The sequence below is a fragment of the Nomia melanderi genome, chromosome 8 (assembly GCF_051020985.1).
Source record: "Nomia melanderi isolate GNS246 chromosome 8, iyNomMela1, whole genome shotgun sequence".
Classification (NCBI taxonomy): domain Eukaryota; kingdom Metazoa; phylum Arthropoda; class Insecta; order Hymenoptera; family Halictidae; genus Nomia; species Nomia melanderi.
In genome coordinates this window covers 5,929,671-5,946,519 of record NC_135006.1, presented here as the reverse complement: position 1 = coordinate 5,946,519, position 16,849 = coordinate 5,929,671, and the positions used below count along the sequence as shown (strand labels likewise).

The 16,849-nt window shown below is 37.2% G+C and overlaps 1 protein-coding gene across 6 annotated transcripts in view; it reads left to right on the top strand.

Annotated features, from left to right (window-relative positions):
* The window catches only part of LOC116426547 (pikachurin), a 294,970-nt gene that overhangs the window by 256,977 nt on the left and 21,144 nt on the right, over window positions 1–16,849 (top strand). For all 6 annotated transcript variants that reach the window (XM_031975636.2, XM_031975635.2, XM_076370219.1 and 3 more), the window contains 2 exons: window positions 7,366–7,505; window positions 13,257–13,480. In XM_031975636.2, coding sequence (XP_031831496.1) covers window positions 7,366–7,505; window positions 13,257–13,480 — 364 coding nt within the window. The remainder of the gene's footprint in view (window positions 1–7,365; window positions 7,506–13,256; window positions 13,481–16,849) is intronic.

Genomic DNA, 16,849 nt, shown 5'->3' with positions numbered 1-16,849 from the left:
TCAACTTCGCAGATCATAAATTTAGTTGGATTAATATGTCCTCATGAAAACTTATTTTCGAATCTGGTTCAGGAATTGCGTTCACATATTAAAGTCGCAGTCATTTTTACATCATATTTAAAAAGGTCTTTAATATAAAATATTTTATTCGCTCGCTTTAACTCACGCATTATGAATTCTTCGACGCCCTGTAAAGTTGTTTGTTCTTTTTTCTTACACCCTGTATACAGTGTAAAAATGAGTATGACAGCCTTCGGTGTACGAGCTCACGAGTTTTTATATCCCAGTTACAGTTTCGAACACGTACTAGTATATTTCCTAGGAGTTTTACTATCTTTCTCTTCCAAACTCGATTTTTTCTTGTTCTAATGAATCCCGATAAGTTTGGATCGATAACTTTCTTCGAGAAGTTTCTTTTATTTCTGCGCGCTCCCGTCCAGTCTCGTTCTTGTAACTTCATCGTATGTACTTCCGAGTTGGAAATCCGCCAAATATCCTAAAGAACAATTGTTCGAAGAAAAAAGATACATTCTCACGTCGTGTTTTAAACAAAAATTCGATACACGTACGTCATACAAAATATAAAAAAAAGTTAGTGTTGATTATTTTCTAATAAAGAAACATTTCTAATAATTACAGTTTTTAATTTTAAACTTATAAAAAACGTTTTGTAATATCAAAACACGAAAGATAAAATAGAATCCATTCTGCGTCAAAACTGAGACAGAAACGCGGAATACAATTTTTTCACTGGTAACCTCGATTCCGAAAAAATCCATTTTGAAAAGTCGTCGACCGGCAGTTTGACTAACTACTAACAAAACAAACTCTTTTTCGATCCAAAAGTTATTTTCGAGGAAATTGATGTTCCATATTGTTTACTTGCTTTTTTGTCTACGATTTTGTTTATAATGCAGTCTCATACGCAAACAGCTTCACTTCATCATTTCAACTTATTTTTCCAAATAGAATCCTAAACCTTCCCAATTAAATCCCTACTCATAGAACATCTACGTATGCGAAAATCAGCTGAAAGATAATAACCTTTAGTTTATATCTCGAAAACGAATACACCTATCGAAATGAGACAACTAGGAAATAAAAGTACAATTCATTAACTACGGAATCCATATTCATTTTTTTACATAATCGCCGTTACGTTCAACAAATTTTTATAAAACGAGTTTCTTCATTCCATGCACAAAAAATCCTGGTGGTCTACTTTTAATAGAGGAAGTCACTCGATGTCTTGACTTCATTGTCCACATTGAAACAAATACCTCTGAGTGTCCTCTTCAATTCTAGGAGAATATGAAAATCGCACAAAGCCAGATTTTGATTGTAAGGTACGCGGAATAATCTCAAATTTCAACTTCCCAAGAGTATCTCGTTGACATCGCGTCCACGTCAAACTTCACTCTACATGGCACTGCTCGTGACTCCGTAAACCAAGCTTACCAAGATTTAGTATGCTAATAGAGCAACGATGCAAGTACAAACTGAGCCCTCAACCAAAGTAGTATCTTATTTGATTCTCAAGATATACGCAAAAGTTTATTAGCTTTCAGCCGCTCCGTTCTTCAATAAAAATGTCCTCAATAGTTCAAAGAATTCTCATGAATGGAACTCAGCTCGCGCTGAATGTATAGCTAATTAAATTCAATCTCCCGACAGTCCCGCATCCTAAACGCAATTTTTCAGGGCGTTTTATCAAAGCCCGCACCCTCCAGTTTATAAAATTCAAAAACTCCCGACCAGCGCGCTAAGGGTTTTTACCGGCAGAATTCCTACATTTTTCCGTAGGCATTGATTAACGTAACACCGGAAAATAGGGGTGAAGGGCGGAACGCATCCGTGAGAATGCGTTAAATGAAATTCTGAGCGGAGGCATGCCAGGAATAATTAGTCCGGGGATCAAAGTCGGCAGAAGAGTGCAGGTCCTCCCTGGTTAATCGCGCGTTGACGCCGCCTCTGCGTCAAGGATCAACGTTAATTATCAAGCGTTAATCAATTATCGGGTCAAGAGAGGCGCGGGATGCTTCCGTCGCGTTCCTCGCGGCATCGAAATTGCTCCTCGACAAACAAATTGAATGGCTCTGTCATCGAGTGGAGTTTTTATCAACCAGCGCAGCGCGGCGGCCCTCCCAGTAAATAAGCTCCCCGCGCATCGCCGTCATCGATGTTCGGTCCATTACCGGGCCGGAGTAATTAACATATGCGTGCTTGTTGGACGACAGAGGCATCAGTGTGTATACTGTTGAGGAAATTGCCGTGGAAACTACCCTTCAAAGATTTTATGAGTTTTTCGGTGATACTGGATTTCACACTAAAACTACCAGACGAATCACAATGACTCATTCCTGATTTCTTCTTTTTGCGATTTTTAATAATTTAAACATATCAGGTATTCTTCTGAGAAGTTATTAAAGAAATTGATTTCGTAATGAGCAAACTGAATTATAAATCAATTAAAGTACCAATAGATACACTCTTGGAGCTTCTATGGTGGAATTTCAAAAAGTCGATTTAACTGCTCCGTAGTTTTAGTATTAAGTTTTCAGCAGTGAGCTACAATAGCTATCTTAAAAAATAATATATTTTCGATTGTTACCAAAGGAATATTAAGTTTATAGTGCGTTGGGGTCGCGGTCTATCCAGTGAATGATTTAGAAATCGCGACTTAGCGAAAAGAGTGGACTGTATTTGAACAACTTAGTCGGGTTACAAGTTTTCTAAGTGTGACTCTCCTAGTCGGTGGTTCCTATACGAATGAATTTTGAACTCGCGAGTGTTTCTCAGCTCCCCCTTGGAATTTGCAATTGTCCACTGATTGGTTCTTCCAATTTTTGAAAAAGTCCAATCAGCGAACCTAGGTTAGAAGACACCTTCCTTTACGCCCTCGGCGTGTTTCCTTGAGGAAGGGGTCGCGAGATTTTCCAAGGGGGGAGAGACGCTAGAATTCGGCGGTGGTGGGCGACACATCTGGTCAACACCAGAGACGGTTTCCTGACCCTGCATCGGCCGCGGAAACCGTTGGGTGACCCATGGTTCTTGCTGACATGCTCAGGCCGTGAAGGTTTACAGCAGGGCAATAACTATTGAGACGAACGAAAAATACGTGCAAGAAACTAAGGGTATCTACAAATGCTATGACAAAAGAGTAAAAATTGTAAAGAGCGTACCACCCGGCGAGTGTCGTCCAGATGGCAAAAAAAAACTAAATTAACGAATTCTCAAAAATAGCTGTGCTTCTAAACCCTGCCATAAACCCCGTACAAATCGACCCGAACATAGTGTATATATATGTGAATTGGGAGTAATATATGAGAATATAGGAAACTCTAATAAATAACCACGTTTATTAATAATACAATAAGTAATGTTCAAATATAAGGAACTATATAATAACGACACACAAATTCCTGCCACGAAGGCCAACACACGACTCTTTCTGCACAGACTTTCTTTCGGACATTCGCACTCAAAAATCATTCTTTTCTCTTCTTTTCATTTACACTCTCCACAAACTGTCAAACACACGCCTTCAAAGTCAAACTGGAAACCTTGGACTTGGCTTTCCTCTTTTATTACCCTTCACTCACACTCACTCTCGCATTCACGCTTTAAAAAAATATCGTAAGCTATGCTAAAAGTCCTAAATACTACAATTATGTAAAAATTGATGTTGTCAAAAATTTTGTTACGAAAGAACTCGAGAATTTTGATCGTGATCTTTCAACCCTTAAATAATAAATATTATGATTCTTTTAATACCCAAATAAGAGATATTTTCAACAAACTACATACACTTTTCGCGAACAGAATGCCACAAAGGGCACGTTCAGGCCCAAAAAATCGACGATATCGTCGGCGTGTTTTTACGATCGCGAAGATTCAAGTAAATTCGTTGGGGTAGGGTTTTCACCTTTCCGCTCATGCGAAAGTAGAATACGTAGTACTCCGTTGGATTCACGAGGGAGCAGTCGGGACTTGGCTAGAAAGCCGGTGAAAAGAAGCTGTAAGTAGCTTCCGAAAGCGAACCATTTCGAGTACACGGGGCTTACCTTGACTCATATTGATCGGTCGTCTTAAGGAGGACCGAATTGAAGGCGTCTCTTCCGCGCGACGGCCACGACGAGAAACTCACCTTTAACCTTTCGCCGCCCAACGTCAACTAATCGACTCGACATTCAAAGTTCCATATATTTAATTTAATTTTATATTTAATAAAATATTATCTTATATGGTAGAAAAATAAACGGCACGAACTTATGAGACGACCTACATGAAGGTACAATTTCAGTGCTCCCTAAATGTTTCTGAATAAATGATTAACACGTAGAATGTCTTGTCACCGGTGACGCATAACTAAATTGAATTATTTATAATTTGTATTTTGCTCTGTAAAATCAATGGAGTTATTCAACGTGTTAAAGTACCATATTAAATTATCATTAAGTAACATGTTAACAAGCTTCAGTTGTAACAAGCTTCAAAACGAGAAAACAAAAATACAAAGATATAAAGGATTAATTTTCCGACGTGGTAAATCAAGGTATTCCGAAAGTAATCGCTTCCGCGTTGTATCAACATAATACTGAATCGGTACGAAAACCGGATACCATCCTTTTCCGCCGGAAGCTTCCGTTCCCGCGACTACCAGCCGTTACGCCCGACGTTTTGAATTTTATTTCGTCAGAAATACATTTTCGAATGCATCACCTGTGCGTCGCAGACGTGTACCACATTTTTATCTCAAAGTTTGCATTAACCCGATTTTTTTAACTTATATGGATACATAGGTGTATAAACCGCATTATCGATGTATTTTTATATTGTTGGGAAGCTTTGTCAGTTTTATTCAGATTCTTATTGCTACGTTTAAGCGGCTTTTAAGACAATGAATATATTAATGAACGTTTGTGATAAAAAATTTGTAGCTTTTTGGTGTAAATAGAATATTAGTAACATCGAAAAATTTGTCACAGTATTATAGATTATTTAGAAAAATAATTGAAAGAAATGGTAATAATGGAAAAAACTTTCTTGAAAATAAAAAAGGTTCACGCTTTTTGGGTAGTACTTTATAATGTGTGACTGAAGAGAAATATTTGGGTCTCTAGAATTTTATGCTATAAAAGATTAATTATAATTAAGTACCTTTTCATTACTATGGCTAAATAATGTTTGCAATGAAACGTTCATTTTATATTTTACATTCGACGCTTTATTTGATTCATTAAAGGCTTAACTTTATTTTGAAACTGCAACAGAGGTGTTAACTCGAGAACATTCCTCTTAATAGAGATAGTAGTGTTCAATGTGTTAAAAAGCAACGGCTAGATTTGACGCGGTGAAATTTGATAAACTGGTGCCTGGTAAATTTCACTCGTGTCCCAAAATTATCGGAGCGTACGGGCGTCGTAAATTAAATTTCACAAAGTAGACGAAACATTCCCTCTAGAAAACTGCTCGTTGTATGTGTTATGGCCCTTGGGATGCAGCCTCGTGTCGTTTACTTTGAAATTTGTTGAACAGTGCCAAAACTATCCAAAATTCTCGTTTCCAGTTTCATTTATTAAACTACATACGTAATCCTGCCTGAAGTTATATAAAGCGTATTACAGGTTCACCCTTTTTTAAATGTGCAACATTGGCCAAAAATAGAAACGCATAGTATTAGTGAATTGCAAAGTAAGATATCCCTAAATTAATAAAAAGGGAATATAATAATCTTAGAATATTTGATAAAACATACCAAAATGGGACGCGAACAGTTTATAGAAACATTGACCACAGAAATGTTATTATATCAATGTACCATGAGATTCTCCCTTATTAATCGTGAATCCTAATCTCGAGCTATTAATTGCAAATGAATATTTCCTATAGACAATGAACATTAATTGTATAGGAATGCAATTACCCTTTGTGTGACGTGTAATCAATACACTTTGTCAGATTACAATTCACATTAGGAATATGACTCTTTATTATAAATTAGAGAATTAAAATAATTCTTATTGTATTCATAAAATATATAAAAACTTTTAATCAATTTTTATACTATAATATAAATAACTATAATAAATATATATATATTTACAGTTTTAAATAAGTATATTAATAATATATTGTACTTAGAGTGCCGGTTATTTTTATTTCTGTACTCCAGTCAATCTCGTTTAGCTCATGTGCAGCCCAAAAGCGGATTGTACACTCGAAGCGCATTTGATTGCTCGATGCAATCGGGCTAACCGTCTCCGTTTCAAACTTCTCCTTCTTCGAGCATCGAATTTGAAAAATTGAACTCGCTCCCCGACAAAAAACTGCGCCAAAAGCGGTCACACAGCACGAACCAACGAGCGTTTCATCCATCAGGAGCTCTACAACCGGAGGTTCGATTTTTCAAACTGCTTGTGTATTGAAAGAGACTTCGATTCTACCTCGTAGATTCACAACGAAGCATCGCGACCGCATCAAATACATCAAATGTAATATCGAATCGACGGGGTAAAGCAGTATTATAATTTATTATTATAGCATTTATAGATGGTATACCAATAACATTAAAATGAAAAGTTATATTCAATACAAAAAGGATAAATTATTGTCATTTGTATGTTGATGATATTCAGAAGTAGTGAACAAAGAAAAACTTTATTAAAACTAATTCTCCTTAGGTTTTTTAATTAAGTTGATTAATCAGCATATAGGCAAACTTAACATATTTCGATTTAACTTAAATATGAAAGATCCTTTAATTAGGATTCATTTCTACCAGTTTCTAAGTTTGTAGGGCACAATTGAAGAGGTATCATTTACTTGAAGACCGGTTTTACTGTTTTATTTATTTAATTAAAAAATAGCCTAACAGTATCCACTTCATTCAAAATTATACAATATAGTTATACAAAAAATTGTATAACATTATTCATTTCATTAAAATCTTGCACAATAATTTAATACCCTTTCCATAACGACTATCCAAAAAAATGAAAAGAGTAAGAAAAGACACCAACAAAACGTCATATTTAACTCGACTGATGTATGTATCCGTAAAACTGACGTATTTTTCCTCATCGATCCGAAAGTTTCGCACTGCATTCGATTTCCGATATCTGGGGAGCAGGACAAAAGCCACGGTATTTTCATGGAATATTTATCCGACGCTATTCGCCGAGCGTGAAAAACTGAAGGAAGAGGATCGATGTTTCTCGACTCGGTGAATCCACGTGAATCAGTGACCGGCCGACCGTTTCGTTTTATCGGGGTGGCTCGATTTTCGTCCGAGCTCTGCGATATCTTACCGTATCGGCCAACGAGGAGGGGACTGATACGATTGATTTATTATTGTGGTTGCAGAGGAATGCACCGCGGACAGGTGCAGCAAGGTTCCCTGTTCCCATGGTGGGAAATGCTTGACTACCGGCGGTGACACGGCCGTTTGCCTCTGCCCTCTCGGATACACCGGTGACCTATGCGAAACCAGAGTGGATTTGCAGGTGAATATTGAAATGTTACTCACGATTAACAATAGAACTATCTCTGGTAGTAAAGTCGAGTGAGTTCTAATTTTTTATGAAAATTGTAAGAATACATTTATTGCAGATTTTAATTCGGTTGTATTTAGTTTGAGTGTATTTAAATTGATTTATTTAATTACTTCTTAATTTTTAAGTTACTTTATTCTATTTGATAGTTCTACTGTTAATTTTTCAATTTTATCACTGAATATTTTCAATATAAAGTTATACTGTATATGACTTTGTTATAATTCTTAGTTCTTTATACATTAAACAGTTTCATGAGTCATAAGCATTATAAGACTTCACAGTCTATACTTCACAAAAGATTATAGTATCAAAAAATCATGTACCCAAAGAGAATATTTCAGTTCTATATTTTAAGAAAATCTAAATATACATCTAGATCTTTTACAAACTTTCCAAAATAACGAAATTTTATTTCCAAGTCTCCAAAACTCGTCGTATTCCTCAAGAACAGAAACTTTCTCGCTATAAAATGAAGCTCTTTAGCCTCGACAAGATTACAATTTTGTGACCTGTTTCGAGAAGAATAGGATTATTGAAAAAGATAACTTTCCGGTGAAGGAAGGAGGAGCTTAATCTTAGGAGGATAGTAAAAATCGAGAGGACGGGGAAGATGATTGAATCCATGTGGCCGAGCGCTCCCTGAAAAGTTTTATGAGGTGTGACCAGGACCCGGAGCATACTTCGTCTCGATGCTTATGACCCCCGGACACAACGTTGTCCTCTTTTCCTTTTCTGGGGAGCAAAGGCGACATCCTGGTGATAACCTGATCCCGTGGGTCCCCGCAAGAAAGTGACCCCGTATTATGCGAAAGAGACCACTACCCCGGAGGATCCCACAGGTTCAGGGAAAGGCATTTTCTCGCGGTGACGCCATGGAAAACATCTCCAACTTTGCTTATCGTGTTTCACCGATGTGACGAACAACCACTGCCATCAGGTCTCGGTTTTCTTGCCGTGGTAAAAGTGACGTTGCGAAAAAATGGGAACTGTCTTATGGGATTCCTCAAAAATATTAATTCGTGGCAAGAAATTGAATGCTGATGGGACATTAAGTAATGAAATTCGAGAAAAATGTGTTGCTCCGAACGTCTTTTCCTTGACTGAAAAATATTTTGCTGTTCATAAGTGTGTAGTTATATAGGAGTATAATTTATAGAATACATAAGATTAGTGTTATTTTGTAATTAATTATTATTGAATCGTGGATGTTTAAATAGAGGTAATAATGTCCTAGCAGAGTTTCACCAGATGAATAATAAGATATTTTTTAAAATTAACGGAAAATCCCTTTGCCACATAGGTATAGAACAAATATTAGTAGAAATTTGTTTTTTCGTAAAGAGGTTCTAACCAGATATTCCTCACTTTTCAAATTTTGTATCAAAGTTACAAATGAATGTTTTTCTTTCGATCGAGTATTAACTTCTATGTAATTCAACTAGTATACTATTAATATGCACATTAGGTAATTATTTGGGCAATGTGGTAAAGTTCAGTAATGCACAACCAACGAACGTGTTTCTTCAATATTTATACGTTTGTTACGATGTGATGCAAACTGAAAATCAGTCAGCACCACTCGCCCCAAACGTTAAGTTCGCGAACGGAACTCGACGTGGCGCGTATTAATCAAATTGCGGTGGTCGCATTTGCGATTCCAGAAACTTCGCGTTCTGGACCTTCATGTCGGAGCGAATGGGTCGTAACAGCGTGTAACGGGCTTTCGAAGTCCCTGACCCGATAAAGCTTTCAGAAAATTTCGATTGAATCGCCGGGAGTGTGTATTATATGGAATTAAAGGGGAGGCAAACAGGTACTCCGTAGATCGAGAACGAGTTTGAGTTTCAAGTGACACTTCTTAACTCTGGTCCTTTGCGGCTGTTTGTCGGACGAGTTTAAAGGAAGTTCCGGTTCACCGGGAAAGACAGTTATTCGTACCACGGGAACAAAGAAAAAACCGACGATGATTAACCGGCTCCTCTTGAAATTTTTCAAGAAACTTCGGCTCACCGATACGTTTTTCCACGTAGTATCGAAATTCACGAAATCTTTTTAATCTGCAAGAAAATGTTTCGAGTGTACCAATATTTGATATTTTAACATTTGGTACTTGAATCTAATATCAATTTAATATTCATCGCTACAGGATGAAGAATTCAGATTAATTTAATAATATCCTGCCATCTGTTACAAAAATGAGAAGCTTAACAAAATATACATTGAGTTACACTTAATAGTATTCGATAAAAATAAAATACTTGATTCAATAACACGATTAGAAAATATTTTGAGTAGTATTTAATAATGCTATTAGAAAATACTTAAATAGTATTTAATAATACAAGCAGAAAAAGTAACAAAAATGGTACATAAATGCATATAACAAAAATTCTGTATTTCCTTCGGATTAATCCATCATCTTTCATCTCCCGGACTCTACAGAGCATTAATGAATCTCGAAAGTCGCGCGGCAATAGTAAAAATGTAAAAGTTCCGGCGAATCCATCAAATATTCCCTCTTTTCCAAAAGGTTCAGTTTCAGTCTCTTAATATGCAACATACGCCGAGTGTAACGAGAGGAGAATCATTTAAAAAGTCCATAAAAATCGCGCTCGCGCCACTTAATTACGCTCCGCCGGCTATATTGGAATTTCGAAACGTTAGGCACGGAAGGTTCCTCAGCCGAGTGATCATCGAGTGCGTGAAATCGTCGAGAACGCGGGTCGTATCGGAATTAACGTGATTTTCGCGATGCTTCTCATTCCCCAGATAATCGTTCCTCATTGCGGCCTCTTCCTTTTTCAGTGATCGCAATTTTGACACGTTCGAGCGGGCATGAAGACGCGGCGCCGATCAATTTGTCCTCTCATCCGCGGACGGCACTTCGCGTGTACGTCGATATGCACGCCGGATTATGGGCGGATCCGTGACGATATCGATTATAACCGGCGTCGGAAACATTAATGCGTTGACTGTCACGGGGATTTTCAGCTTTCTGTATACATATAATTTATTCTTATAATATAGTGAAGATAAGTGGCATTGGAAGCAATTATTAATGATTTGGTGCCGCAGTTATTATGTTGCACTATTGCTGAATTGACTAACAAGGAAAGGTATCGAACTCGGAAATTAAAATGATGAAACTTTGTGTGTATGTAGAGTGAGTCAAGCCTAATACATTGCAATTTTTTCGTACCGAATTTCACTTTTTACTAGATCATTCAAACTACATCGAGGACTTCCTAGAACCATGTCATGCGATACGAGCTCTTTATGTATGAAAAACATTACTGTTCCGTTTTACCTGACCATTCCGTTTTTACTCTTTCCTGCATAATGGTGATCGATACGTCGACAATTAAAACAACGTAAATATTATATTAATTTTCTACACCAGAAGTTAACATGAAATCTGACATTATCTATAGGATAGCCTAATAATTTAGAAGCTCCGTTCATCAATAGCCGCGTCCTATAAAATTGATGTTCGCCTGTTGACGAATATTACTTCCAGTATACTTGCAGAATAAATTTGATGCTGCCGGCTGTACCACCTAGAATTGATATCGTTCACGCTTCTTTTTTCGCTTTTCAGCCTTTTCCTTCTTCCTACTTCATTCTGCTCCTTTATGCCCGCGATCTATCGTTTTAATTTCTTTTTGCACTCGCTTTTCTTAATGCTCTTTCGCTGCAGGCCATTTGAGAAACGTTAATGAGCTCCGGGAATGTTTCAGATCGAAATTTATTATTTAATCTGACTGAAAATATTTTGTTGCTTTTGTTCATTTGCGATTGACGTTTGAATTTATACGGTCTATAAAATTTGATGGATCATGAATCTTTTGAAGATGAATGTCGCAATATTGTATTAGATTGTTGTATCTAGATCCTAAAGTTGCAAGCAGTTTTACTATTTAAATAAGACCAGCGTTTTATAAAAAAGGATTTTAATAGATTCAAAAATATTCGTTCAAAAAGGGTTAATATAATTCTTCAGATTATAAGATCATTAACCCTTTACGGTCGAATATTGTTGTAAGGGCGACATCGAGCTTGGATATTCAAAATCAAAAACTGTAAATGAATAATTTAATTATTCAACTAACCAGGAACTGACATGTGACTTTTTTTCTTTTAATACTTAAAACTTCGTTACATAAATAAGTTTTTTATGAACAGAAATGTTAAAAGAATAAGACAGTTTCGTCTGCAAAGAGTTAACAGAAAGTTGTCAACTGTTAAGGGTTAATAGGCTGCGGATCTTTACGAAACATAAATCTTCAGAAACTTCTAAAATGTTCATTCAAATCACATTTAATGGAATTACAAAAGATTTTCAATTCCCTGAAATCTAATTACTAGACTACGTATCTTTATACATTTTTACGATTCTTGAAAGTTCTGAAGATGAACTGCGAACTCTATCGATCACGTTTCCATTCCAAAAAAAAAGAAATCCTAATGCCAGTACTGGCTGCAACCGGAATTTCATCTTAAAGCAATAAAACGCGATGTTCGGATAAGAATATTCATCATTCGCCGATGGCACTGGATTTCCGGTTTATCCCCGCCTCGAACCCCCTGTGCGAGGATACAATTTTATTTTTATCACTCCACCGCCGTGTTATACTTGTTCCCGTTCGTCTTACCTTTCTCGCCGTTCTATATATACACCTACACACGCGTTTCTTCTTCCTCCAGTTCGCGGACTCCGCGCCACTGAAATTTATGTGAAGATATAACGCGGCGCGCACACGATCGCCGTGAAAACACGCCCGCTTTAATTTAGTGGCTGTATCCCCTGGCCCGGCTCGCGAGAAACGGTCTTCCTGTTCGGTAACTACGTCATTTTCGGAAATTGACGCGGCGAGATAACTCCGAGAGAGGGTGAAAGTAAGGTCAATCGATGGCGGCTTCGCAATTCTGTAGAAGGAGGAGGGATTATACAATTTTTTGATGGATCTCACTTTTTCAATTTCTTCTTGAATGATGTTTTTCGATTTCTCAATTTTTCCTTGGATTGTGGCTTTCAACTTTTCCATTTTTTCTCGAATTTTGTTTTCCAATGTCCCTCGACTTCTTTCAATTTTTCAATTTCTCTTAAATTGTATGTTTCGATTTATCAGTTCCTTTCAAGTCAGATTTTTCAATTTCACAATTTCCTCTATATTAAATTTCTCAATTTATCGATTTCTTTCGAGTTGCGTGTTTTAATTTATTAATTTCATTCAAGTTCGATGTTTCCATTTCCCAATTTCTTTCAAGCCAGATTTCACAATTTTTCAATTTTTGCATCTCACAAATACCTTCCGTTTACCAAAATAATAACGTAGGTACGAAGAAACGCAAACTCCTCCCCACCGCATCAGCCAAAAAATCCCCTCAACAAAGTTTCATTCCAAATCAATTGTTTCGCGTCTATGTTCCAAAAGCATCTTCACAAATCGCCTGTGTCCTTACATAGATCTCGGTAAAACCAGTAGAAAAAAGAATATCAAAGGTTCTCGAAACGATTCGATCATTCCCCCGACCATCGTGACCGCGCGATCACTTCAGCCCGTTGAGGGATGAGCGAAGACGTAAGAGCCGGTCGTAGCCGCGGAACGATCGCGGACGTCTCGGAACAACGGAACTTTCGTACTGAAAATCTGGAGCTCCGTGAGATAACCGTTGCCCGATGGATTCTCTGGCTTGCAGGTGCCGTCGTTCAACGGATCCTCTTATCTCCGTTACCCGGGATTGGCGGACACGTCGCTATCTTGGTTGGAATTGGCTGTCACGCTGAAACCGACCGCTGCGGACGGCGTTATACTTTACAACGGCCACCACAGCGACGCGACCGGTGACTTCATCGCGCTGTACTTGTCCTCGGGACACGTCCAGTTCACCTTCGACCTGGGAACGGGCCCAGCCACCTTGAGGTGAGTCCAATCCCCTATTTTTGGCCAGGACTGTGCAAAGTTTAATTTGTCGGCTAGACTGAATGCAAATTCGAATGTGCAAGAACATGATTAGAGAAATGGAATTAGTTTATTTGTGAGTTATTCTTATAATAGAATTTATAATAAAAATTAAATCACTATTAGTATTAATAGGATTCTCTAACGGACATTCTAAGAAGCTGTAGTGCTTCTGGTAGTTTATATATTTCTTCGTAAGGTGTACATTCTGTGCAATGTTACGTTTCCAAATTTCTAGACATTTTAATTGAAATATTAATATTTGTAAATGTAATTAAAATTTAATGTTTGATCTGATGCAATCAGATGTTCCGTTCATTTGTTTATCATTAATTATTATCCGTGATATAAATAAAACAGACGCAAAGAAATTCTCCAGAGAAAATGAATTATTTTCGATAGGCAGTAACCGGGTTAATTAAGGCCTATTGTAACCGCTTCAATTTCATTTTACATTTTAATACATTACATTTGAATCATCGCCGATAATACACGATCAGATAACATTTTACCCAATTGGGATAAGTTAAGGATAGATGGCTTAACAAAACTGATTTTGAAATGTAATTTCATATTCCGCGTTTCCTTTTGTTCATTTAACTTTACATCAATTCTTGTATTATCTGATTGATCAGTTCTTCAATTTTTGTTTTTCCTTTTGTTTCTGTTTTCACTAGAAAACACTTATCATCTATCTTATTTACCTTTATTTTGTAGCCAGTTATTTGACTAGTTACGGTAGGAAAAGTGTCGGTATAATTAATGTTAAATAAAATTTGGGTTCTATCCAACACCGAACAAACAGTAATGGTGAAAATGATAATTTCGTTTCGGCTCCCGAGGACCATCTTTCAAAGAAAGTCTCGTCTTGAATAGATTAAATGCAGATTGAACCATCTCAATCGGAATTACCTTATGACTCTTCGTAGCGGAATGTTCCGCCGAATCGACACTCGATACCGATGGACTGGCCGCCATTTTGTTGAATGCGCCGCGCCAGGAATCCCGTTTCCAGCCTCTCTTCCTTTCAATTTCCTCGTTACTCCTTTCGAGCCGGTGCCGTAGCCTCTAATTGAGTCGTTTGCATGCTGGCCTCTGGGCGAGCGGATAAGGGACGTGAACGGATATTGTAATTTTATTGGGAACGCGCATACGGTAACTGGGGTGAAAAAGGGAAGTGGGTCGTCGGTCGGAACCGTGCCCACCTCGTTCGCGCTTGATTAGACGGGGGAAGTGTATTTTAATTTGTTGAAAGTTCGCCGCCCGTCGGGTCCGAGTTCAGAGCCGCTTGCGGCGTGGCTCAGAGGAACCGAAATCACCCCTTTACTCGACTTTTTATGGAAGCTATGCAACGAGGGTTATGATGTTTCAACCCTTTGCCTCGCCTGTGATCGGTTTCATCGTGGATAATTATTTTCTGGCTAGGTACTCTTGTATTAACCCTTTGCAGACAAAAGTTTTTGCGCTGTAAATATTCATCATCTTCTAATGGAATATTGATAACGTTTTTTTTTGACCAGTGTAAAGAGAGATTATACATTGATAAGATTGATGAGGAGGTGAACCTCGATGACCATTAGGTCGACCATGCGACAATACACAGACTTATAGACTAACGCGAGGGAACGCCATAGATGTGCGCGAAGTACATATAAGAAAACAATCGAAAAATACGCCGGAACTAACGCGTCTCAGATGATGTTCGTTTGTTCATCACGTGCTTATTGCCACGGTTTATATGAACGCCTCAACATACATAAATTAAGAAATCGAGATATTTCATTAGAATATCTCGTGTGCCAATACGTTATATTTATGAAATTAAATACGGAATACTTGATGACTTAATTTCTTCTAACTCTGTATTCGGAGTTTTCATTACAAGTCCAATTCACTATTACAGTACAAAGAAATTAACTGTACGTATTAATAAATATTTTCATCATAAAACAACAGATCAAATACGATACTCCTAACTTCAATGTTTGAACTTTTTAAAGTAAAACTGTTTTGACACGTAAAATCTAATCTCCATCGCGTTTAATGAATCTAAACGAACAACTAACCACGAATAAACTCATTTAACTTACAATAAAACTTCTTCAAAGTAGAAAAAATTGTGGATATAAAAAGTCAGTGTGTCAGAGAAATAAAGGAACTGCGCGTAGGAGGAGCTTGAATTTAAAATAAAAATATCGGAGGCCCGCGTGTGGAACGTGATCCCGTTGATTACGTCTCTTGTAACGCGGTATAACGAGTTTATGCGCGATGCGATCGATTAACGAGCCCCGACGCCGGCGTCGAAAGAACCGGACCCCGATCGTTTAATCCGTCCCTATCGCCGGTAACGATGTATCGGCGTCGATCGGTCTCGTCGCGAATTAAGCCGCTGAATATTCATGACGGAAAATCAGTAGGTGCGTTCTCCGTGGAGAGGTCCTCGGCGATAGTATCCCCTTCCATGCTTCCATTTTTTTCTATTTTCGATGTCAGGATTAACCCTTTGCCCGAGGGAAATTCGTGAGATGCTCGGGAAACTACCACAGGACACCTTTGAGAATATTCTGATACGATTCCCTTGCTTGCCTTGTTAACACTTCGGGTGACGTATCCATTTTTTGAGGTTGACTCTAGTTTTTGGTTCATTCGTCTGAGATGGAGGTACTTTTTCGGAACTATTGTAACGTACCAATTTCTACTTTACTATTTATTTTAATATTTCAATTTAATGTACTTTATTATTAATTTGCTATTTAATTCAATACTTCAATTTAATTAATTTTATTATTAATGTACTGTTTAATTTACTATTGCAATTGAATTACTTTACTGTTAATTTGTTGTTTAATTTACTTATAATTAATTTACAATTTAATTTACTATTTCATTTTAACTTATTTCACTATTAATCATTTGGGGGAACTAACAGAAATTTTCAGTTCATTGTTAGGTGCATATTAATATATTAATTAATTATTATATTGTTTCTGTATTATATTATCTTAATTCTATATTATAAAATTAGTATACGTATAATGAAAAACTTAAATGATAGTGCGGATTTCCGGTCTGTTAGAGAGATTTCTGCAGACTCCCCCGATCCTTTTTGGAATTTTAAAGAGCTTTAACAAGCGGACAATGCGAATTTGTGCCGACGAAACAAGAATGAGCTGAAATTAGGATCAACCCTTATGTCCTGCAGATACTCGACGTTTTCATTAAAATAATGTAACGTTTGAACAGTCTCGAGGTATTCAGAGTGGAGATTGTAGTAAACAAATTAGAACGATGTTATTCTGGATGTAAAGGAGTAAGTAACACGTTGAGCGT